We start from the raw sequence: 26,306 nt of genomic DNA on the forward strand, positions 1-26,306 counted from the left end.
AAACAGGATTCTTATGTTCAGCAAATATTTAAGGATACTCGCTCTGTGACAGGCACTGAGCTGGGCCCTGGGAGACGACAGGCAAGACGTAGTCGCTGACCTCCATAGGTCTCAGGCCCGGCATTCCGAACTCAAGCTCTAATTCTAAATGACGTTGGTTGAGAAAGAAAGTGTGTTCCAGGAAGCCCTCATTAGTTTAAAGGCTGCTGAACAAACGCCTGTTTCACATAGACGAAGCACGAAATAGATGCACTGAAACAGAAAAATTTTCTCCTACTTCCGTAGAATGTTGCTGCTTACTTTCCCACTAGGGATGCTTCTCTCTGAAAGCCAGACCTATAGGAATTTGCTTTCTTTTCCTGGGGGGCCTAACCTCACGGAATCCGCAGAAGCACTAAGTAAGCAGAGCGTCAGAACACTACGTTCACAGTCCTGGTTTAGCATCAATTCTATGAACCCTGGTAAAACATTTCTTGGAGATTCACTGTTTTCATCTGTAAAACGAGGAGCTAGGAAGTGCACTCTGTGCAAAAAGTTTGAAAACGTTTTGAAAGTGTGCAAGGGTAAAATCCCGCAACCAGAGGATGCGCGATCTTCTGTTTCTCTCTCCCGGGCTACTGTACCACCTTTTCCGCCAGCTCTCCACGCCCTCACGTCCCGCCCCGCCCCGCCCCGCCCCGCCCAGTCCTGTCCCGCCCCGTCCCGTCCCGGGCACCCCGCAGCCGGCGGGAAGTGCGCCTGTGCGCTGTGAGGCCCTTCTCGCCTTCCGTCGCTTCCTTTTCCGTCTCGGCCCCGCCCACCGCCGGCGCCACCATTTCCGGTTCAGCCCAGAAACGGCCCAATCGCTTCTGGTCCCTGCTTCGCTGGCCAGCCCATTTCTCCAACGTTTCGGTGGCTTACTCGGTCTCCGGGGCAGGTGGTTACCAATAAAGTTTTACTGTTTCAAAGCCGGGAGGACTGGGCGCATTCTCCGTCCCCTTGCTCGCTGCCCGCAGTTTGCCTCGGCTACAGGTAACCAGCTTTAGGGCCTCATGGCCGAGGGCCGCCGCGGCCGGGCGGGGATGAGGCCGCCTTTCGCTGCCCGCGTGCTCCCGTGGCTTTTGGGGCCGTCGGCTTCCGTCTCAGCTTGAGCGCAGTCCCTCCGCTCCCGCGGGCAGCTTCGCGCCGGACCCTATGGCCTCTGAGGCGCCGCCGCCTTCTTTGTCGCCGTCGCCACCTCCCTCCCCCGAGCCTGAGCTGGCCCAGCTGAGGCGGAAGGTGGAAAAGTTGGAACGCGAGCTGCGGAGCTGCAAGCGGCAAGTGCGGGAGATCGAGAAGCTGCTGCATCACACAGAGCGGCTGTACCAGAGCGCCGAGAGCAACAACCAGGAGCTCCGCACTCAGGTGCGCGGTCCGCCTCCAGCCCCACGCCCCATCCAGCCCGAGATGAGGCCTTCGAAGCCTAAGATAGCCTCAGAAGGGCTCCCTGGTAGGGCCCAGGACTGCTTTATAGAGTACCTGAAAGAGTTAAAAGTTCAGTGCGATGATAATTCCAGGTCCATTTGGAACAAACCGAAGCGTTGGGGTACTCGATTTAGATAAGTGCGTGAGCTGCAGTTGTGGCCGGCGTGGAGTGCACTTAAGTACTTCAGTCTTCATTCTCACTTGTGAAGTCCCATTGGCAGTAGGCACATTTCTAATATTTTGTTCTAGATCACTTTTGAGTTTGTTAAAGCGCCGGATTTCAATCAGAATCCCATTTATCATACCCTAGATGTGTGAACTGATATTGAGCCTCAGTGGCCCATAAAATGAGAATGCCAGGACCACACTGGTGGAGGTTAAATCAAAGTAAATGTCAAAGACTGTTTTACAGTTTTGTAAATTGCTGAACGCTAGCTATGTGTGAGGTTGTTCTGGGCATTCATCTTGAGTAGTCTAGTGGAAGTAGGGAAGATAGAACTGTCTTCGTTAGAGACACTAAGCAGCTAACTTTGTACTTATAACATGCAGTAAGGACAAATATTTAAATTCGCATTTTAAAAAAACTTAAACAGCATAATCTTTTCAGCTTGATTGTTTTGGGCAGTCGCGCTCTTTCCCAACAAGTTATTTCCTCATAATTATTAATTTCAGTTAAGTGTTGTCTAGTCTTTTGGCATATATTGATACATTTCCTAAAACCACAAATGTAGGCTGAACGTTAAAGTATCATCAAACTTTATTACGCTTTGCTATCAAATAATCTATGAAAATAACCACTGAGTTGCAATGACTTTCTGTGCCCATTGTATAGAGTTGTTAACATTATGACATTACCGAAAATTCGTGTTCTGTTACTCAACAACTATTTCTTGGACAGCTACAATGCACAGCGACTGTGCTAGGAGACTACAGATATTGTTAAAATATTGTGGGGAAAGGGGAGTAAAATATGATGAGCTGTGAAAAAAACCCTTTTATAATTCTAAATTGTAAAAGTACCGCTTGCTGTAGAGAACCTAAAAGAAAACGTTTTTCTAATCTTTGAAGAGCCAGCGTTTTGGTTATTAGTGTTAATTTGCTGGCAGTCTAATATGAAAAATTGAAAAGCATAGAAAGCTGTAACTTTACTAGTGCTAGTAATTATTCTTCTTTATTATCTTTCTAGTCAGCCTCCCCTGGTGGTGGGTGGAGTTTGTTAACTGTCATTCCTAATTACTAGATAGTGTTTTATCTGGAGCAGTAAAAATTTGGCTTGAGAATTGAGGGTGAACTAGCAGGAAAGTACAATATGTACAGGCTTTGGAGTCAAAGAAACCTTGTGCAAATTACTTTCTTTAGATTTCTCACATGTAAAATGGGGATTAGGACAACTAATTTGTAAGGTGGTTGTAAGAATGAATGAGATGTTACCCACAGTACCAAGTGCAGTGCCTAGCATGTAGCAGATTCTATATAAATGGTCTTGTTCGTAGTAATAGTGGTAGTAGCCAGAGCCAGGATTAGAGCAAGGCGATCAGTAGCCTAGGGCGAAAAATTCAAGGGGGCACTCATTCTCAGGTATGATTCTATACTTGCATGAAGCTGAGAGTGAATGTCTCCTTAAATTTTGTGCCTTAGGTGCCTTGCTTGCTTCACTCTAGTTCCAGCCCTGGTGGTAGCAGCAGATCTGATAATCTGTGAAGTGCACAGATAACCCGTATATAATCAGTCTTATCACCTTTCTCTTTTTAAGCTTTATGTATCATTAAAGAAGCTTGTTTTTTGGTTTTGTGCTTATAATGGGTGTAATCTCACACTGAGTTCCTGTCTGACTGAGCTGCATTGATGAGGCTGCTCTTCATCTGCTTATGGGTATTTTTTGCACTCAGTTGTTGTGGCCTTGGTATTCAGTGAGACACAGAGAGGCGAGATGCATCTCTGAGGCAGTCACCTCTCTTTCCTTCTGCTCCAGTTACTTAATTATAAGATTACTATTTCAAGGAAAAAGTATGTTAAAGTAAATGAGTGGCATTATTTAAGTGAATGATTAATTCCAGGTGGAGAACACTGAATGATACTAGATAATTTAATTCAATGATTTAATTCTCCTTAGGGAGAACTGCTGACTGATTAAAACAGTAGTATAAAAACTTTCTTATTTGTTAGAAATAAAGGATCCTGTTCACTAAGTCTTATTAATTTAGTCAGTCTGATTTTTGGAGGTAATAGTTTGAGGTTAGCTAGAGAATATGAGAATAAAAACATCTCCTTCTGCAGATGTAAAAGGTGAAAGCCAATTATATTGTAGTATTTTCAGTTTTTCTGAAAAGGAAACTGGCTGATATTGGTACTTCTCCAAACTTTTACCAGGAAAAATAATTATTGTAATTTCAGGAGAATAGTGTGTATATTATTAGATTGCTGTATGGCTTATTTTTCCTAAAGCCTTGCTTTCTTTCAGGTAGAAGAGCTCAGTAAAATACTCCGTTGTGGGAGAAACGAAGATAATGAAAAGTCTGATGTAGAAGTACAAACAGAGAACCACCCTCCTTGGTCAATCTCAGGTATTCTGCTTATAGTGAAGATATACTAATACTACTACATTCAGATCATGCTAACGTGGAGTTTTCTTTAAATTTAGAATCTGTATACATCTAGATAAATAGGAGAGCTGTTAACAAAGTTGACTTTTCTCCATATGATTTGGTATTTTCAGATAATCTATTTGCTCTTTTGTTGGGAAAGTAGAAATATATTGTTATTCCTGTAAATACGTAATATTGCTAATATGCTTTCAGTGGCACACTCACTGAGTAATTTTTGCTATGTTGTAAGCCATCTACTCTCATCTGACCTTACTTGTGACCAGGGGCATGTGTTTTCTTGTTCATGTGTTCCACTTAGCATCAATTCAGTGTCAGTCTCTAGGCCCTCCTGGGAATGGGGTGAGCCTACAACCCTGGCCTTGTTAGTGGTATTATGTTGTGAGGCAAAATAACTGAGAAACCAAGTTTTAATAAATAGGGATAACAAGAAATGATCCTTCCCATTAAATTTTGCCTTGTTTTATTCAGATGCAGCTTAGCAAATTGCTAAACACAGCAATGCTATGAACATTACATATCTGTATAATATTATGTTTTTTAAAAAGTCAGCACCATGAGCAAAATTTGACAGAAAAAGTCAGCCCTTGACATGTTGTCATTTGATATTGAAGTATACTGTGGTATGTAGTTAGACGTTGTTAAGAGTTGCTAATTTTTTTTTTTTTTTGATAGAACACAACCTATCTACATGTTTTCTCTTTTTACTCTTGCTATGGAAAATCCAAATCTGCTTACCTTTTTTTCCTTTTTAGCTTGACAGCTAGGGAACTGAAGGTGACATTAGAATCAAAGATATATATCTCTGCAGATTTATTTGGACCATTAATTTTAATCTGTTAAAATGTGTATAATTATAAAAATATGGTTTGTTTGCAATGTGTGCTCTTGTGTTCAGTGCCAGTGTTTTGGAATTAAGTCCTTTTTATATACACTATTCTAATATGATATCACTTAATTTGTTTTTGCAATAGATTATTATTATCAGACATACTATAATGATGTTAATCTTCCAAATAAAGCATCTGAACTCCCAGTTCAGGAAGACCAGGATATCAGACCTTCTACTTTTAATTCTAAAGACCAGTCACACATAGAAAGTGATGCTTATGCTGGTACTGATATAACAGAAAATGTTAATTGTGGACAAGAGGACCATTTTGCCTCAAATTCACAGGTAATAAAATGCTTCACTTGAAACTGTTGATACTCAAGAACTTGTTCTTCTTTGTTGTTATTACGTAGAAAAATAGACTTCTTTGGTTTATTACAACATATACAAGGGTTGTAAATGTTCTGTGTGTAATTATGCAGTGAATAATACAGTTTTTGAGAAACAAAAGTTAGAACTTGTTCGTATGTGTAACTGTTTTCCTACTCTGTTGTGTTGCAAAAGTGTATGCTGTACATAAACTAAACAAAATTTGTCAGTACGTTTGACTCAACCAGAAAATTTTGAGCAACCACAATACCATGTTCACACCAAATTTTTTTTAATACTTCCTTTATGTCAATTATCTTGCCACTGTTCGAATTTCCCAGAATGTTTTATAAATTTGTTTTTACCATTTGTTTGAATCAGGATCCTAGTAAGATTCATACAGGGCAACTGCTTGATGTGTGATGTATAATTTATACCTTTCTTCTCTATCTCTTTTCTAAAATTTTTTTTCCCCTTGAGCCTGTAATTATTGAAGAATCCAGATCATTTGTCTTAAAGAATATTTCAGTCTGTATTTTGTGGATTGCTTCCCTATGGTATTAGGCATTTATTTTTGAGTAATGGTCACTCACTCACTTCTAGTGTCTTCAAAACTGGGTCAGAATTGAATTAACTGATACACTAATTCATATTTTTTAAAGTGGGTCAAATTGTAATTGATAGCCATCCCTTTCCATTGCAGAAATTGAGGTCTTATTATTCAGAATAGTTTTTAGGTCTGTTTATTGTTTCAAGTTCTGCTAACTTTTGTATTGATATGTGGATGTTTTTGTCCTGTTTGACATGATTGTATCATACCTAGGAGCCAGCATCTGTGTTAGCAACAGAAGATACATCCTTAGAAGGTTCATCACTAGCTGAAAGTTTGAGAGCTGCAGCAGAAGCTGCTGTATCACAGACTGGATTTAGTTATGATGAGAATACTGGATTGTATTTTGATCACAGCACTGGATTCTATTACGATTCTGTAAGTATCTCAGACCTTTTAATACTGTATGGTTGTGTTCTTAGCTGCTTGAATACCAAATATTAAACCCTAGGTTGAATTAAGATAAGCAGGGAGCTGCATGTAAAAATTTATTTAAAGCTATTTGGCAAGAGTAAAGATTTATAAAGTAGCTTATGATACTATATTTCTATGTTTATTTAATTAAGTTAATTGTGTTATTATAGATTAATATTTTAGAGAGATCTAATAACCTTTTATATGTAAAGTAACATACAAAAATGTTAGCATATTTATTAATAAAAGGAGACAACTACATTTTGTAAAATGTTTAAGAAGCTAAACTAAAAGGAAGTAATGTTGTTAATTCTAGGCTTGGGGTAAGATTTTTTAAAAATTGTTTCAAATACTTATATCTTTATGAATCCATTTTAGACCACAGAGGAGTCTTTTTCTTAAATTCTTTATAGCATGTTTATTATTAGTCATTGCTTTATATTTTGTGACTTTTAAGCATTTCACTTTTAAAAAATCAATTTGTTAACAGTGAGAAATAGGGAATTAGTATGGAATCAGAAATATAATGGACCACGGACTAGGACAAAACCAGAAAAGAAAGTTCTTGATTTATAATATAGTGTTATGACTGTTGAAGGTCTGGTATTTAATTGGATTTTTTCAGGTTTTGATGACAATGATGCTGGAAGTTATATACCCACATACCTCAACCTCAGTGGTCTACACATATGATCTGGTCCTCAGGAATTACAGAATGTAGTGCCCCAAAGTGGAGCAGATATTCACCATTCCAGTTATTGGAACTATTATTAACTACTCTAGGGAACGTAATGATAATAGTAAATATTTTATTAGATAAGGGATTTCATTAGCTTGTCAGTTTGTACTTGGTATAGTACTTTGTAAATACTTTGTAAAAGAGGGTTTTATTTCACAGGAGTATGCTAATTGACAGTGCTAATTAATACCTAGAAAATTAATGTTTAAACTTTTATTACCAAAGAAAATAGCTATTAATTACTTGGTTTCTAGAAAAATACGGAATTTCCAAGTATATGACGTTAGTCTTTGTCATTCTCCTACCTTCTTTTCTGTAACTTTCTTCCTGACATCTATTCTGTAAATGCTTAATTACATTCTGCAGGTTGTGTCTCAGTGGAGTAGGGACTTCAGTGCTTTGCCATTTTTATTGTGCTAGTTTTCATTTTAATTAATTTTCTTACATATTTGAAAATGTCTATATTTTGCACTGAAAGACATAGCAGATTAAAAAGATTTGAGTTGTAGAAGTTCTGTTATCACTGGAAATAAAGATCAGAAAGCTTCCATTCAGTTTTTAGCTGAAGGAAAGATAGTGAGAATTCTAAATATTTTTGTAAGAGATCTACAAAATGAATTAAAGACAGTAAATTGCAATAGTATCAACAGTTAGAAAAATAAATTATTCTTTTTCAGGAAGCTTTACTTGCTTAATCTCAGTATATATCTTTGCAAGATGTGTCCAAGTCTGATCTGCATGGATTTATGACGTAAATAAGATACAGATGGTTCAATTAAATCTTGGTTATAGGGTACTGGCCAGTATCTAATAAATGCAGATGATTACATAATTTTATCTTTCTAGTTTTTATCCATAATTTACCAAAACTCTATATTGCATGGCTGCTTTACTCTAAGTCTTATGTAGTTACTTAGTGTAGAATTAATTGATTAGTGAAGACAATTGTTTATTGATTTCTTTGTACAGAATGTTATGTTGTAGTGTTCATGAGCTTAATTTTATTTTCAGATTTTTCTCCAGGATTTTGAATCATGAACATTGAAAGGCAACTCTTTGTTTTATGTCATTGAGAGGAGGGTTTAGGGGTTTATACTACCAAACCATTATGTAATTATATGGAGAATGAGTCTGCAATTGCTTTTATATGGTCGGCTTTTTCTGATGCATACCTTAGTTTTCGTGACTTCTAAAAGGTTTCTGTTGAACCATATGAAGTTGCTGTTTCTATAAGTAAAAAAATGGTCAAATATTGGCAATTTCATGAGATTTAATATAATATGTAAATGTATCCATTTTCCACACCAGGAAAATTAGAGAAGATATTGAATGGTAAAATATTTTGGAAAATTACAAGCATTTTTCATTCTGTTATCTTTATTCATTTTTTCCCAAAAATACTATAGTTCTTAAAAGAAAATTTACTGTGTTTGAATATATATGTCATTTCTATTGTCTGTTTTTTCTATTTTATTTCATCTTACTTGAATAGAACTTATTATTTTCTTAACTTTGAAAGGAAAATCAACTATATTATGATCCTTCCACTGGAATTTATTACTACTGTGATGTGGAAAGTGGTCGATATCAATTTCATTCTCGAGTAGATTTGCAGCCTTATCAGACTTCTGGCACAAAACAAAGTAAAGATAAAAAATTGAAGAAGAAAAGAAAGGATCTTGATTCTTCTACAACAAATGAGGAAAAGGTAATGTCATAATTTGTAAAATTTACATAATGGTGATATCATAGTTAAGCCAAAATTTTTGATGCAACTGAAAATCATTTAGTAACTGTATTTTAAACATATTCATTACAATAACAAGATATCAGAACCTATCAACCAAGAAGCTTTCACATGGAGCAAACATGGACTTTTCACAAATTCTCAATCACTAGACGTAGAAAAAATTTCTTAAAGTTTGAAGCAGGTAGATTTAGGGCAGATAAAATACTCCTGTGTTACATAATCTGGAAGAAGAACATTCATACTAGCTATTGATAAGTTGATGTCAGTGCACAATTCACAATAAAAGAAAAACACAGTTTGTAAATAGGTGTAGGTAAAAGTTCAACATTCTTAGTTTTGTTGAGCAATTTCTTCTTATGTTAGCAAACATTAAAAAAAATCCATTGCTAGCAAATTTAGGATACGTATATATTCATTAGTTTCAATTGGTATCTTTTGGGAAAATGGATTATTTGTATCAATAACCATAAATATGTTCATATGCTTTAACTGGAAAAGTCTCATTTCTAGTTTGTAATTTAAAAAAAAATTCCAAAGAAAGAAACATTCCTTTGTATAGTTATACAGCAATACTTATAAGAACAAAAAAAGTAGATTTAAATGGCTGACAGTTATTGGTTAAGAAGATGACGGTACATTTAAACTTCAGTTACAAAGTAAATGAGTCACAGGGATGAAATGTACAGTGTGGGGAATATAGTCAATAATAATGTAATATTTTTGTGTGGGAACATGGTAACTAGACTTGACATTGTGGTCATTTTGTAATGTATAAAAATATTGAATTACTATATTGTGCACCAAGAACTGAGGTAGTGTTATAAGTCAGTTACATTTGAAAAACAAATAAATAATCTCATAGAAGATGATACCAGATTTGTGGTTACCAGAGGCAGGGGGTGGGGAGAGGGGGATAGTTAGATGAAGGTAGTCAAAAGGTACAAACTTCCAGTTATAGGATTAATAAGTACTGGGGCTGTAATGTACAACATGATAAAACAATTAACACTGCTGTAAGTTATATATGGAAGTTGTTAAGAGAGTAAATTCTGAGAGTTCTTATCACAAGGAAAAAAATTTTTTTATTTTGTATGAAAATGAGATGATGGATGTTCATTAAACTTAACCATGGTAGTCATTTATGATGTATGTAAGTCAGATCATTATGCTGTAAACCTTAAATTTCTGCAGTGCTATATGTCAATTATATCTTAATAAAAATGGAAGAAAAAAAGGAAGAAAATGATAGTACATTTAATTGAAAAAACATTATTTAGTCATTCAGAAGGTAGTTTATACAGGCTGAGGGGAGTTTTTAAAATACTTATGCTACAATGTTAAATTGAAAGAAGGGAAGTAAAAAAATGTTATCAATGCTCTTATTTCTACTCCCTAAATAGAATTAGGTTGGTGGTTTACAGGCAGGAAAGGAGGCTTATTTGTTGTATTGGCGTTTTGTAAATTGTGGCAACTATTCGATAGTTTACTCTTGATTTCTTTTTTTTTTGAAATACAGTTGAAGTACAATATTATATTAGGTTCAGGTGTACTAAATAGTGATTTGACATTTGCATACGTTATGAAGTGATCACCACCTTAAGTCTAGTAACCATCATTTTCCACATAAAAAGTTATTATATTATTCTTGACCATATTCCTTATGCTGTAAATTGTATTCCCATGGCTTATTTATTTTATAACTGGAAAGTTATACCTCTTAATCTCCTTCACTTTGTTTGCCCCCACTTCCAACTCCCTCCCCTCTGGCAACCATCCAGTTGTTCTCTGTATCTATGAATCTGTTTTCCTTTTGTTTGTTTGTTTTGTTTTTTAGATTCCACATGTAAGTGAGATCATAAGGTATTTGCCTTTCTCTGTCTGACTTATTTCACTTAGCATAATACCCAAAGTCATTAATGTCTTTGCAAATGACAAGATTTCGTTTTTTAAATAGCTGAGTAATATTCCTGTGTGTGTGTGCGTGCGCGCATGCCGCATCTTTATCTATTTATCTATCAGTGGACACTTCGGTTGCTTTCATGTTGGCTGTTGTAAATAATACTGTGATGAACATTGGGGTGCATATATATTTTTGAGTTCATGTTTTTTCTTCTGGTAAATACGGAGAAGTGAAATTTCTGGATCATATGGCAGTTCTCTTTTGAATTTTTTGAGGAACCTTCATACTATTTTCCATAGCGGCTGCACCAATTTACAATACCACAAACAGTGCAAAAGGGTTCTCTTTTCTCCACATCCTTGGCAACACTTGTTATTTGTTGTCTTTTTGATCATAGCCTCTAGAACAGGTGTGAGGTGATAATCTCATTGTGGTTTTGATTTGCATGTCCCTCATGATTAGCAGTGTTGAGCATCTTTTCGTGTGCCTGTTGGCCATCTGCATTTCCTCTTTGCAAAAATGTCTGTTTGTTCTTCTGCGCATTTTTTAACCTGGTTGTTTTTTTGATGCGAAGTTGTGTAAACTGTTTATATATTTTGGATATTAACCCATTATTGGTCATATCATTTGCGAATACCTTCTCCCTTTCACTAGGCTGCCTTTTTGTTTTGTTTATAGTTTCCTTTGCTGTGCAAAAGCTTTTTAGTTTGATGTAGTCCCATTTGTTTATCTTTGCTTTTGTTTTCCTTGACTGAGGAGCTATATCCAAAAAAATATTCCTAAGACTGATGTCAAAGAGCATACTGCCTATGTTTTCTTCTAGGAGGTTTGTGGTTTCAGGTCATACATGTCTTTTTTCTTTGCAGTACACGGGTCTCTCACTGTTGTGGCCTCTCCCGTTGCGGAGCACAGGCTCCGGATGCGCAGGCTCAGTGGCCATGGCTCACGGGCCCAGCCGCTCCGCGGCATGTGGGGTCCTCCCAGACCAGGGCATGAACCTGTGTCCCCTGCATCGGCAGGCGGACTCTCAACCACTGTGCCACCAGGGAAGCCCCATACATGTCTTTTTATACGTATATATTCATATTTTTTATTGAAGTATAGTTGATTTATAATGCGTTAGTTTCTGGTGTACAGCAAATTGATTCAGTAATATGTATGTATATTCTTTTTCATATTTTCCATTATGGTTTATTACAAGATACTGAATATAGTTCCCTGTGCTATACAGTAGGGCCTTGTTGTTCATCTGTTTTATATATAGTAGTTTGTATCTGCTAATCCCAAGCTCCTAATTTATTCCCTCACCCCCACCTCTTTGGTAACCATAAGTTTGTTTTCTATGTCTGTGAGTCTTTCTGTTTTGTAAATAAGTTTGGGTCATGTTTTAGATTCCACATGTAAGTGATATATGATATTTGTCTTTCTCTTTCTGACCTACTTAGGATGATAATCTCTAGGTGCATCCATGTGCTGCAAATGGCATGATTTCTTTCTTTTTTTTATAGCTGAGTAGTATTCCACTGTGTATATATACCACATTGTCTTTATCCATTCATCTGTCGATGGACATTTAGGTTGCTTCCATGTCTTGGCTGTTGTAAATATCGCTGCAAAGAACATTGGAGTGCATATATCTTTTCAAATTATAGTTTTCTCCAGGTATGTGCCCAGGTGTGGGATTGATGGATCATATGGTAACTCTATTTTTAGCTTTTTAAGGAACTTCCATACTGTTTTCCATAGTGGCTGCACCAACTTATATTTCCATCAACAGTGTAGGAGGGTTCCCTTTTCTCCACACCCTCTCCAGCATTTATTATTTGTAGACTTTTTTTTTTTTTTTCTTTTTTGCGGTATGCGGGTCTATCACGTTGCAGAGCATAGGCTCTGGACACGCAGGCTCAGTGGCCATGGCTCACGGGCCCAGCTGCTCCGCGGCATGTGGGATCTTCCCGGACCAGGGCATGAACCTGTGTCCCCTGCATCGGCAGGCGGACTCTCGACCACTGCGCCACCAGGGAAGCCCTATTTGTAGACTTTTTAATGATGGCCATTCTGACCAGTGTGAGGGGTTACCTCATTGTAGTTTTGATTTGTATTTCTCTAATAATTAATGAAGTTCAGTATCCTTTTATGTGCTTCTTCGCCACCTGTATGTCTTCTTTGGAGAAATGTCTCTTTAGGTCTTCTGCCCATTTTTTGTTTTGGGTTGGTTGTTTTCTTTTTATTGAGTTGTATGACCTGTTTGTATATTTTGGAAATTAAGCCCTCGTCAGTTACATTGTATGCAAAGGTTTTCTCCCAGTCTGTGGGTTGTCTTTTTGTTTGTTTATAGTTTCCATTGCTGTGCAAAAGCTTTTAAGTTTGATTAGATCTTCTTTATTAATATTTCTGTTGCCTTGGGAGACTGACCTAAGAAAACATTGCTACAATTTATGTCAGAGAATGTTTCTCTCATGTCTTCTCTAGGAGTTTTATGGTGTCATGTCTTATATTAAAGTCTTTAAACCGTTTTGAGTTTATTTTTGTGTAGGGTGTGAGTGTTCTGACTCCATTGATTTTATATGTGGCTGTCAGCTTTCCCAACACCACTTGCTGAAAAGACTGTTTTTTCTCCATTGTATATTCTTTCCTCCTTTGTTACATTTAAGTCTTTAATCCATTTTGAGTTTATTTTTTGTGTATGGTGTGAGAAAATGGTCCAGTTTCATTCTTTTGCACATAGCTGTCCAATTTTCCCATCACCATTTAGAGGTGATGGGAAAAGGCAATCTTTTCCCATTGTGTATCCTTGCCTCCTTTGTCATAGATTAACTTCCCATATAAGTGTGGGTTTATTTCTGGTCTCTCTATTCTGTTCCATTGATCTATGTGTCTTTTTTTGTGCCGGTGCCATACTGTTTTGATTACTGTAGCTTTGTAGTATATTTTGAAATCAGGGAGCATGGTACCTCCAGCTTTGTTCTTCTTTCTTAAGATTGTTTTGGCTATTTGGGGTCTTTTGTGTTTCCTTACAAATTATAGAATTATTCTAGTTCTGCGAAAAGCACCATTTGTATTTTAATAGGGATTGCATTGAGTCTTTAGATTGTCTTGGATATAGTATGGCCATTTTTTTTTTTTTTTTTTTTTTTTTTTTTTTTCTTGCGTTATGCGGGCCTCTCACTGTTGTGGCCTCTCCCATTTGCGGAGCACAGGCTCCGGACGCGCAGGCTCAGTGGCCATGGCTCACGGGCCCAGCCGCTCCGCGGCATGTGGGATCTTCCCGAAACGGGGCACGAACCCGCGTCTCCTGCATCGGCAGGCGGACTCTCAAGCACTGCGCCACCAGGGAAGCCCTAGTATGGCCATTTTAACAATATTAATTCTCCCAATCCATGAGCACAGTATATCTTTCCATTTGTTCCTCTTCTTTCCTCAATATTTTATAGTTTTTAGAGTATGAGTTGTTTTCCTCTTTGGTTAGATTTTTTTTTTTTTTTAATTCATCAATCCCTGAGCCTTATTTATTTATTTATTTTATTTATTTATTTTTGGCTGTGTCGGGTCTTCGTTGCTGAGCGCGGGCAGTTGCAGCAAGCAGGGGCTACTCTTTGTTGTGGTGCGCGGGCTTCTCATTGCAGTTGCTTCTCTTGTTGTAGAGCATGTTCTCTAGGCACACAGGCTCAGTAGTTGTAGCACATGGGCTCAGTAGTTGTGGCGCGTGGGCTCTAGAGCACAGGCTCAGTAGTTGTGGCACCTAGGCTTAGTTGCTCTGCAGCATGTGGGATGTTCCTGGACCAGGGCTTGAACCCATGTCCCCTGCATTGGCCACTGAGCCACAAAGGGAGTCCCTCTTGGGTTAGATTTATTCCTAGGTATTTTATTCTTTTTGATGCAGTTGTAAATGGGATTGTTTTCTTTTTTTAAAAAAATATTTCTTTATTTGGTTGCACTGGGTCTTAGTTGTGACAGGCAGGGTCCTTAGTTGTGGCTGGCGAGCTCCTTAGTTACGGCTCACAGGCTTCTTCGTTATGGCTCGCGGGCTCCTTCGTTGTGGCACAAGGGCTCCTTAGTTATGGCAGGCAGGCTCCTTAGTTGCGGCTCAAGAGCTCCTTAGTTGTGGCATGCAAACTCTTAGCTGCGGCATGCATGTGGGATCTAGTTCCCTGACCAGGGATTGAACCTGGGCCCCCTGCATTGGGAGTGTGGAGTCTTAATGACTGTGCCACCAGGGAAGTCCCTGGGATTGTTTTCTTAATTTCTCTCGTAGTTTGTTGTTAAATGTATAAAAATACAACAGGTTTCTGTATATTAATTTTGTATCCTGCAGCTTTACTGAATTCATTTGTTAGTTCTCAGTTTTTTTGGTGGTGTCTTTAGGATTTTCTATATGTTGTATAATGTCACCAGCAAACAGTGACAGTTTTACTTCTTCCATTCTAGTTTGGATTCTTTTCATTTTCTTGTCTGATTGCTGTGGCAAGGACTTCAATACTGAGTTGAATAAATGTGGCAAGAGTGAGCATCCTTGTCTTGTTCCTGATCTTAGAGGAAATGCTTTCAGCTTTTCACCATTGAGTATGATGTTGGCTGTGGGTTTGTCATATATGGCCTTTATTATGTTGAAGTACGTTTCCTTTGTACCCACTTTGTTTAGAGCTTATCATAAATAGATGTTGAATTTTGTCAAAAGCTTTTTCTGCATCTATTGAGATGATCATGGTTTTTACTCTTGAGTTTGTTAGTGTGGTGTATTGTATTGATTTGTGGGTATTGAACCATCCTTGCATTCCTGGGATAAATCCCACTTGATCATGGTATATGGTCCTTTTAATGTATTATTGAATTTGCTTTGCTGATATTTTCTGGAGGATTTTTGCATCTGTGTTCATCAGTGATATTGGCCTGAAATTTTCTTTTTTGTCATGTCTTTGTCTGGTTTTGGTATCAGGCTGATGCTGACCTTGTAGAGAGTTTGGAAGTGTTCCTTTCTCTCCAACTTTTTGGAATAGTTTGAGAAAGATAGATTTGTTAACTCTTCTCTGAATATTTGGTGGAAATCACCTGTGAGGCCATCTGATCCTGGACTTTTATTTCTTGTGAGTTTTTTTTGATTACTGAATCAATTTCATTTGCAGTAAATGGTTTGTTCATATTTTCTATTTTTTCCTGATTCAGTCTTGGGAGACTGTGTTTCTCAGGGTTTATCCATTTTTTCTAGGTTGTCTGTTTTATTGGCATATAATTGTTCATAGTAATCTCTTATTTTTTGTATTTCTGCAATATCAATTGTAACTTCTCTTTCTGATTTTATTTATTTGGGCCCTCTCTTTTGGTGATAAGTCTTGTTAAAGGTTTAGCAATTTTGTTTATTTTTTCAAAGAACCAGCTCTTAGTTTCACTGATCTTTTTTCTTTTTTTAGTCTCTACCATTTCTTTCTTTCTTTCTTTTTTTTTTTTGCCACGCTGTGCAGCTTGCAGAATCTTAGTTTCCCAACCAGCGATCGAACCCATGCCCTCTGCAGTGGAAGTGCAGAGTCCTAACCACTGGACCACCAGGGAATTCCCTGTATCATTTATTTCTGTTCTGAACTTTATTATTTCTTCTCTTAACTTTGTTTTTGTTTCTTCTTTTTCTAGTTCCTTCAGCTGTAAGGTTAGATTGTTTATTTAAGATTTTTCTTGTTTCCTGAGGTAAGCTTGTATTTCTATAAACTTCTTAGAACTGCTTTTGCTGCATCCTATGGATTTGGGATCATTGTTTTTCCATTTCATTTGTCTCCAGGTATTTTTCAGATTTCTTTTTTTGAGTTCATTAGTGACCCATTGCTTGTGTAGTAGTGTATTGTTTAGACTTCATGTGTCTGTGGTTTTTTTTCTTGTAGTGGATTTCTAGTTTCATACTGTTGTGGTTGAAAATGCTGCTTAATATTTCAGTCTTAAAATTTTTTTAATTTTAGTTGAAGTATAGTTGATTTACAGTGTTGTACTAATTTCTGCTTAGTTATACACATCTATACATTCTTTTTTTTTCTTTTCCATTGTGGTTTATCTCAGGAGACTGGATATAGTTTCCTGTGCTATACAGTAGGACCTTGTTATTTACCCATTCTAATTGTAATAGGTTGCATCTACTAACCCCAAACTCCCAGTCCATCCCTCTCCCTCCCTTCCCCTTGGCAACCACAGGTTTTTCTCTATGTGAGTCTGTTTCTGTTTTCTAGATAGGTTCATTTGTGTCATTATTTAGATTACACATGTAAGTGATATTATATGGTGTTTTTGTCTTTCTGACTTACTTCAAGTTGTATGATAATCTCTAGTTGCATCTCAGTCTTAAATTTCTTGAGACTTGTTTTGTGGCCTAGCATGTCATCATCATACAGAATGTTCCATGTTCACTTGAAACAAATGTGTATCCTGCTTCTTTTGGATGAAATGGTCTCTGTGTATCTGTTAGGTTCATTTAGTCACGTGTCATTTAAGACCAGTGTTTCCTTACTGTTTTTCTGTCTAGATGATGTCCATTGATGTAAGTGGAGTGTTAAAGTCCCCTACTATTATTGTGTTACTGTCAATTTCTCCCTTTATGTTTGTTAGTATTTTCTTTATGTATTTAGGTGCTCCTGTGTTGGGTACATAGATATTTACAATTGTTATATCTTTTTATTGGCTTGATCCCTTTAGCATATGACGTTCTTGTTTGTCTCTTTTAACAGTCTTTGTTTTACAGTCTGTTTTGTCTGATATAAGTATTGCTACCCCAGTTTTCTTTTTATTTCATTTGCATGGAATACCTTTTTCTATCCCTCACTTTCAGTCTGTGTGTGTCTTTAGATCTGAAGTGAGTCTCTTGTAGGCAGCATATATGTTTTTTTTCAATCCATTCAGCCACTTTGTGTCTTTTAATTGGAGCTTTTAATCCATTTACATTTGAAGTAATTACTGATAGGTATGTACTTACTGCCATTTTGTTCATTGTTTTTTGGGGGGGTTCTGTAGTACTTTTTTGTTCCTTTTTTCTTTTGCTCTCTTCCCTTGTGATTTGATGACTACCTTTAAGTGTTACATTTGGATTCCTTTCTATTTTCTGTGTATGTGTTGTTGGTTTTTGGTAACCATGAAGTTCATATTTGACAACCTATATATGTGTGATTATTTTAAGACAATTTCTTAAGTTTGAATGCATTCTAACTGCTTTACATTTTTACTTTTGTTTCCCCCCACATCTGATGTTTTTGAGGTCATATTTTATGTTTTTGTTTTGTTTATCCCTTAACTGCTTATGTAAATATACATGATTTTTACTACTTTCATCTTTTAGCCTTTCTACTAGCTTTATCGGTGGTTGATTTGCTACCTTTATGTTTACCTTTACCAGTGAGATTTTTCCTTTCATAAGTTCCATATTTCTAGTTGTGGCCCTTTCTTTTCTACTTAAGAGATGTCCCTTTAACATTTCTTGTAAAGCTGTTTTAATGGTGCTGAACTCTTCTAGCTTTTTCTTGTCTGTAAACCTCTTTATCTCTCCTTCTAATCTGAAAGATAGCCTTTCTGGGTAGAGTGTTCTTGGTTGTAGGTTTTTTCCTTTCATCACCTTGAATATATGGTGCCACTCCCTTCTGGCCTGAAAAGTTCTGCTGAAAAGTCAGTGATAGCCTTATGGTAGCTCCCTTGTGGATAACTAGTTGCCTGTCCCTTGTTGCTTTTTTTTTTTTTTTTTTTTTTTTTCCTTGCGTTATGCGGGCCTCTCACTGTTGTGGCCTCTCCCATTTGCGGAGCACAGGCTCCGGACGCGCAGGCTCAGTGGCCATGGCTCACGGGCCCAGCCGCTCCGCGGCATGGGGGATCTTCCCGAAACGGGGCACGAACCCGCGTCTCCTGCATCGGCAGGCGGACTCTCAAGCACTGCGCCACCAGGGAAGCCCCCTTGTTGCTTTTAAAATTCTCTGTTTTTCTTTAATTTTTGCCATTTTAATTGTAACTAACCTCTTTAGATTCATCTTGTTTGGGACTCTGTGCTTCCTGGACCTGGATATCTGTTTCCTTCCCCAGGTTAGGGAAGTTTTCAGCTATGATTTCTTCAGATAAGCCTTCTGCCCCCTTCTCTTCTCCTCCTGGGACTCCTGTATTGTGACTGTTAATATGCTTGATATTGTCCCAGGGGTCTCTTAAATTATACTCATTTTTTAAAATTCTATTTTTTCTTCAGCTTGAGTGATTTCTGCTGTTGTTTTCCAGATTGCTGATGTATTCCTCCGTATCATCTAATTTGTTGTCCCTTCTATTTATATTTTTAATTTGTTATTGTATTCTTCAGCTCTGTTTGGTTCTTCTTCCTATTTTCTAACTACTGAAATTTTATGTTCATTGATTCTTCTCCTGAGTTTGGTGAGCATATTTATGATCATTACCTTGAACTCTTTATCTGGTAGATTGCTTATCTCCACTTTGTTTGTTCTTTTTCTGAGGTTATGTCTTGTACCTTCATTTGGAACATATTCCTCTGTCTCCTCACTTTACCCAATTCTTTGTGTTTATTTCCATGTGTTAGGTAGGTTGTTTATGTTTCCCATCTTGGAGAAGTGGCCTTATTTAGGAGACCTCCTCTGGGGCCCCAGCAGCACACTCCTTTTTGGTCTCCAGAACCAGATGCTTTAGGGGTGTCTTCTATGTGGGCTGCATATACATCCTTCTGTTGTGGTGGGGCTGATTACTGTGGGAGCACTGGTAGGCAGGGCTGGCCCCTGGCCTGGTTGGCTGTGAGGCCATGCCTTGTATAGTGGCTGTAGGCCTACTAGAGGGTAGGGTAGTCTTCCTGTGAAGTTGGCTGCATGGTCTCGGGGCTCAGTGGTTCACTGGAGGGTGAAGCTGGGTCCCCACATGGCTGTCTTTCTGGCAGGCCAGGGGTGAGGTTTGGGGCTTGTGCCAGCCTGCTGGTGGGCAGGGCTGGGGCACCAGCACTAACAGACTAGAGGAAAATTCCAAAGTGGTGTGTTCCAGTACCAGTGTTATTGGGGTAGAACAGACTCCCAAAAATAGCTGACCCAGGCTCCTTTCAAACTACTGCCTCAGTGTTGGAACTTAGAGCATGTGACACTTTGCATGTGCCCTTGAGAACAGAATCTTATTCCTGTATCCCTCTAGTTCTCCTGAACATAAACCCTGCTGGTTTTTCAAAGCCAGACATTCTGGGGGCTCATCTTTCCAGTGCAGAACCCCTGGGCTGGGGACCCCATTTGGGGCTCAGACTCCTTGCTCCTTGTAGAGGACCTCTGTGCTTGTGATATTCCTTGCATTTGTGGGTTGCCAGCATGGGGTATGGGTCTCCACCTGTCCTACCCATCTCGTGTGGTCATTTTTGTTTGTTTCTTTTAATTTTTAAAAAAAGTTTTTATTGGTGTACAGTTCCTTTACAATTTTGTGTTAGTTTCCACTGTACAGCAAAGTGAATCAGCAGTACATATACATATATCCCCTCTTTTTTGGATTTCCTTCCCATTTAGGTCACCACAGAGCATTGAGTAGAGTTCCCTGTGCTATACAATAGGTTCTCATTAGTTATCTATTTTATACATAGTTTCAGTAGTGTATGTATGTCAATCCCAATCTCCCAATTCATCCCACGCCCCCCTGCTTTCTGCCTTGGTATCCATACGTTTGTTTTCTACGTCTGTGTCTCTATTTCTGCTTTGTAAATAAGATCGCCTATATCAGTTTTTTCAGATTCCACATATATGCGATAATAAACGATATTTGTTTTTCTCTTTCTGACCTACGTCACTCTCTATGACAGTCTCTAGGTTCATCCACGTCTCTACAAATGAACCAGTTTTCTTCCTTTTTATGGCTGAGTAATATTCCATTGTATATATGTATCGTGTGCTTACTTCTTTATGTCTTTAGTTGTGGAAAATCTTTTCTGCTAGTGTTCAGGTTATTCTCATAGATAGTTGCTTTGTAGCTAGTTGTAATTTTGCTGTGTCTATGGGAGGAGGTGAGTTCAGTGTCTTCCTACTTCACCACCTTGGCCACCTCCCCTACTCTTGAAATTTTATCTCAATTCTCTATTTGATTTGTCTTTATTTCTCTTTTATTTTCACTGGCAATACCTAGGAATTGAAGATTATGTAGCTAAAATACCAAAAATGATTTTTCTTTTTTTTTTAAGATCTCTTTTTTAGTGACATCTACCTATTACCAGTGGTTGAACTGTTTGAAAGGATGCATTATGAATACTTCTCCCTAGCAAAGCAAAGAACATGTAGGGGTCCTCAAATGACCTTTCCTGACAAACTAGAGAATGAAATTTGAAAGCATTCTGTGAGATTTTGGTCCAGCTTAGCTCCCATAACTGTTCATCTTTACCGTCCTTCAAAAATATGTTAACTTCAGGACAGTGACTTAAGAAAAATCCTGGTGAAATTCTGAGAATTCCCCAAGGATTCTAAAAGGTAATTGTGAAGCATGGGAGGAAGGCAGTTAGGACATCCTCATCTTTTTCTTGAGTTTTAAGATGTTCTTGAGCCTCACTTTTTAGAAGTGTAGAGTATACAAAAGGAAGGAAGTAGGGTGAAGAGATTGGAGTAATAACTTGAAATATGCATATATGCTTAATGCCCACATGTAGGCCCCGGGCTTTTCTTATATTTTAATGAATATTTATCTAACATTCTAGACTGACAAATAGTTTTTAAAAAGCAGTACCTCTTGCAATTTCACTCATTTTTCCTCTGCATGTATTGTCCTATAAGCAGTAGTAATAATAAAATATGTAAGATTGGAAACTTTTTTTTTTTAAAGCATATATAGTTAGGGAAATTTTTTGTCCATAATTCACAGTGGCCTTTAAAGTTCCTCATAGTTTTTCAGCTCCTTGCCCTTGTTCTTGTTCTTGGTGAGTTTATGTTGCTGGAAATATGTATAGTTTATCTATCACACTGTGAGTGTTTAGCCAGTCTTCAAAGTGAATTTATGTTGCTATTAAAAATGCATGTTTAGGGACTTCCCTGGTGGTGTAGTGGTTAAGAATCTGCCTGCCAGTGCAGGGGACACAGGTTCCATCCCTGGTCCAGGAAGATCCCAAATGCCACAGAGCAGCTAAGCCTGTGCATGACAACTACTGAGCCTGTGGTCTAGAGCCCGTGAGCCACAAATAACTGAGCCTACATGCCATAGCTACTGAAGCCCGCGTGCCTAGAGCCCATGCTCCGCAACAAGAGAAGCCACTGCAATGAGAAGCCCGCGCACCACAATGAAGAGTAGCCCTCACCCACTGCAACTAGAGAAAGCCCGTGCGCAGCAACAAAGACCAACACAGCCAAAAATAAATAAATTAATTAATTTAAAAGACAAAAGTGTGTTTAAGATGGTCTCATATTTTATAAAGTAACAGCGGAACATATGAATTCACTTCATCATGTTGCTCTAAGATAGAAAGAAAATTCAGACTGTGTTACAAACCAAAGGAAAATAACTCTCTGTTTTTTCTAAAGTTAAAATAATAGATTTGTTTATTTGTCCTAGGGTATGCCCAGTGTGTATGTATAATAAATAATAAAAGGCTTATGCCAGGTAAGTTGGAATTTTGGAACAAAAGAGATGTAACTGATTCATCTGTACTTTTTTTGTATTATCAAACCAACTCTCTAATATATTAAATTTTAGCAAAACTTCAGTTCTGCTACATTAGGTACATTTGCACCTTTAAATCCCTGCTGTAATTAAAGCTAATTCTTTATGTTTTGTATGTTGACTTGATAATTGGCTCAACGTTGAGAAAGAAAATTTAGGTTTAGTTGTATTCTCTAGGCCTGCACAGTTCAGCCAGCTCCATCTGGCTACTGAATACTTGAAATGTAGCTAATCCTAATTAAGATGCTTTCTAAGTGTAAACTACACTCAATTTTGAAGACTTAGTACAGAAAGTCCATGTAAAATATTTTGGTAATTTTTATAGTGATTAAATGTTAATTTTATATATAATTAATAATATTTTGTAAGTACTGGGTTAGATAAAATGAATTTCACTGGTTTCTTTTTACTTTTTTAATGGCCCTACTAGATAATTTTAAAGTATAAAATATAATTTGCATTTTATTTTTGACAGCATTGTTCTAGGCTGTCACATGTCCAAGCAATATGTGATGAGGGCCTGGACTGGGACAGTTAAGACACTGAAAATAGATAAGGAGAGAAAATTGGGATAAATTTCAAACATAGTCTATAGCACTTGGTAATTGATTTCAAGTGGTGGTTAAGGAGATGTCAAAGACTTATGATTTGGATAAGTGGATGGTAATATCATTAACCAGGAAAGGGAACATGAGAGGAAGAGGCAGTAGAGATAATAGGTATTTCACTGTACATATCTCTTCACTAATTCATTGAAACATTTAGCATTAAATATAAGATGGTCATGTTTAAGAGTCTTCTCTCCTGTTACCACCTCTTTCCAGAATTTGAATTCAGAAGATCAAAAAACATCAAGTATTGAACATATAAGCTGCAGTGAGGGAGAAGATTTTGCAAGCGTGAAAAAGAAGGCCAAAATAGACATTCATTACAAAAAGAGTCCCCCCAAATATACTGTTCCAGTTAGCGCAAAGACTGTAGAATCTCCTCTTAATGAAAACATTTATAATTCGGCTTCATTTAAAGATGAGAAAATCATAGAGACTGATAGTGAGCCTGAAGAAGGTGAAATTACAGACTCTCAGACCGAGGACAGTTATGATGAAGACATTACCAGTGAAGACAATGTAACTGCAGAAGATTCTGAAGATGAAGGTGAGTAAATGGCCATTATTTAATTTTATATAAATAACCAAGTATGGTCATTGTAAAAGTGCAAAACAGTTAAAAGTGTTACTAACCCATATAATATATCTGCCGAAAAGTGAGCTGATTGTTTTAAAGAGATTAATGACATTATTAAAAATTAAAACTGCTTGGTTATTTTTCAACAGGATGTGAATAAATGACTAGTACTTGGATCGTGAAGTTTCATTGCATTGAATGGCTTAGTCAGTAGAACACAAAACCAAGTTACCTACTTTCTAATCCTAAAGTAGCTACAAAGCCTTTTTTGGTGGATTAGATATTTGTCCACTTTTGTAATTGAGGGAGGGAAAGCAGTTGCCTTTAAAAAGAGTAGTCCATGAATTCAGCTTACATAGGTATTATGGTAAATCTAATATTTATTTTACTTGAGGATATAAAGATATACTTTTAAAACTCAGGAATTCATATTGGTGTATATGAGCTTATTTTGTTCTTAATGGAATTTCCTCTCATTTTTTCTTAAAAAGGGCAGACTCAGTTTTTCTAACATAATGTAAAAATGCTTTTTTGGGATACTTTCAAATTCCAAGACCTTAAAAAAGAGAGAGTTGATTATTTTATAATTGTGATAGGTGCTGAATATCTTTAGGTTGATCTTTTTATAAATTTATTTATTTTTGGCCACATTGCATGGCATGTGGGATCTTAGCTCCCTGACTGGGGATCAAGCCTGTGCCCCCTGCAGTTGAAGTGTGGAGTCTTAACCACTGGACCTCCAGGGAAGTCCCATAGGTTGATCATTTTAAATTGGTAACATTGTTAAACCTTACTTACTGTGTATGTGATATAGCAGAATTTAAGAATGTTGTTTTAAACAGAATGAAGATTTTTATCAATATATTTTTACTTTATGTATGCCTCCTACTCATCTCTATACATTTCTCATTTTTTCCCGTAGCATTTGAATTAATATTTACACATTTCTTTGGCAGATGAAGAAAAAATTTGGCCCCCATGTATTAGAGTAATTGTAATTAGATCACCTGTGTTGCAGACAGGATCACTTTTTATCATTACAGCTGTAAATCCTGCTACAATTGGAAGGTAAAAATGTTTAGTGTTATTATATTTGTGTATTTGTCTTATTCCAGTGGACTGTACTTTTCCTGAGCAGTTAATCATTAAATATGCGTGGTACTTGTTGAATAGGAAAAATGTCCCTGTCCATGTCCCTCCCTTTTCCACTCAAAAAGTATTCTGACACCTACCTTTTGTCACCTGCTTTTGGAAGACAATTGGAGATGTAACCTCATTATCCCTAAAGGGGACTGACTGCCTATGTAAAGGGATAAAATCTTGGTGATATGATACCTTCCACAGAGGTTTTCTCATTTTCTTACATTTTGTATTGCTTTTTTTAGGTTTAAATTACTTAAACCCACTATTGACCTCCTCTGATTCTTTTCCTTTACCCCTTTATAATTCAGCCAGCTTGGGAGAGATGTAGGTTTTAATCATGAGTAGGATAATTTCCTTTCTTCCTAACTGGAAAGGTAATGTATCTTTAATTCAGGTTCCATATGATATCTTAATTTTAAATTCTTAGAAATAGTATACTTTTTTTACATGTAGTAATAGAAGTGGAAACAGTCAACAGGTCTGGAAAAAGTGATTGACATTAGTACAAAGGATATTTTGTCTCACTGGATGTTTACTAGCCTGTGACAGATGTACCAAAGAGTAAAAGTAATTCTGGAACCTTCTTTCAAAAAGGAAGTTAGAGTAGCATTATGGGAACCACATTTAGTGTGACAGAGAGACTTGCATTTTAACATCTTTTAAAATAAAAAAACTTATCTTTAAAAAAATTCTTTAAGTGCTACATTTATGTATGCTTCAAAAATAATTAAAGGCATTTTACTTAACTCTGCAGAGAAAAAGATATGGAGCATACTCTCCGAATCCCTGAAGTTGGTGTCAGTAAGGTAAGCTCTTTGATTTTTCGGTTACAGCCCCCTAGATGTGATTTTGTAAATCATCCTTATGGCAGAAAGCTTAGGATTTTTCCCATTAAAAAGAAAGGTTAATAGTCAATATAGTAATGGTAATGAAAGCAATGCAGATTTGTTTATTCCACTGCTTGAGAAAATAAAAACTCTCTTTCACAATTTGGATGAGCTAAAATTATGTTTAATTTTTAACAGTCTGGTGCAGGAGTAGAAAATGTGGATTAATTTAAGTATTAAAGTAATACCCATTTAACAAATATTGAGTGAAATAAATATGTTAGATATTATAGCAGTTCAAAAATAAATCAGACCTGGATTCAGGCTACTTTAGTGCATGGTTACTTTGAGTCCAGGGTATTTTCCAACTCAAGAACAGTCTATCCTCTACCATCCAAGGCTTTCCATTTATATCTTTTCCTAGTTGTGTCTCTAATGGTTTCAGGAAAAAGAGCAGTTGGGTTTTTCAAAACAAACAATAAGAACAGTTGCAGCTTAAGTTATAAGGTTCAGCTACCAAAACTCTCATTTATCTTTTTTCTTTACTATATTTTCTGTACTTTTCCCCCTCCCTTTTCTGACTGTTAACCTTTTTTCTTTTTTTTTTGACCTTTCATCATCCCCATTTTGTTTCTATTTCATGGACTATAATATAATTCTAAAATATGTATTTTTTGTGATTTTTTTTGTCTTTTTGGAATGAAATTTGTTTTCCCATTATTAGTTTGAAAGTCTAGTTATTTTTACTTTGTACTCATTCAGAGAGGAGGAAATCCTCGTAATCCTAACTCTGACCAAGTTATCTTTCTTTTTAACCGTCTTATGACCCTTGATTCTTCTGCCTCCAAAGAAAACCCAATCTGTAACTTAAA

At 36.9% G+C, this 26,306-nt stretch overlaps 1 protein-coding gene across 1 annotated transcript in view; it reads left to right on the forward strand.

Annotated features, from left to right (window-relative positions):
• Positions 1–1,173: 1,173 nt before the first annotated feature.
• Positions 1,174–26,306, forward strand: part of AGGF1 (angiogenic factor with G-patch and FHA domains 1) — a 49,764-nt gene continuing 24,631 nt past the window's right edge. The window contains exons 1-8 of the mRNA XM_007471950.1: positions 1,174–1,383; positions 3,905–4,007; positions 5,021–5,223; positions 6,071–6,235; positions 8,530–8,718; positions 23,104–23,434; positions 24,421–24,532; positions 25,362–25,413. Coding sequence (XP_007472012.1) covers positions 1,174–1,383; positions 3,905–4,007; positions 5,021–5,223; positions 6,071–6,235; positions 8,530–8,718; positions 23,104–23,434; positions 24,421–24,532; positions 25,362–25,413 — 1,365 coding nt within the window. The remainder of the gene's footprint in view (positions 1,384–3,904; positions 4,008–5,020; positions 5,224–6,070; positions 6,236–8,529; positions 8,719–23,103; positions 23,435–24,420; positions 24,533–25,361; positions 25,414–26,306) is intronic.

This window comes from Lipotes vexillifer, unplaced genomic scaffold (assembly GCF_000442215.2).
Source record: "Lipotes vexillifer unplaced genomic scaffold, Lipotes_vexillifer_v1.1 scaffold83, whole genome shotgun sequence".
NCBI lineage: Eukaryota > Metazoa > Chordata > Mammalia > Artiodactyla > Lipotidae > Lipotes > Lipotes vexillifer.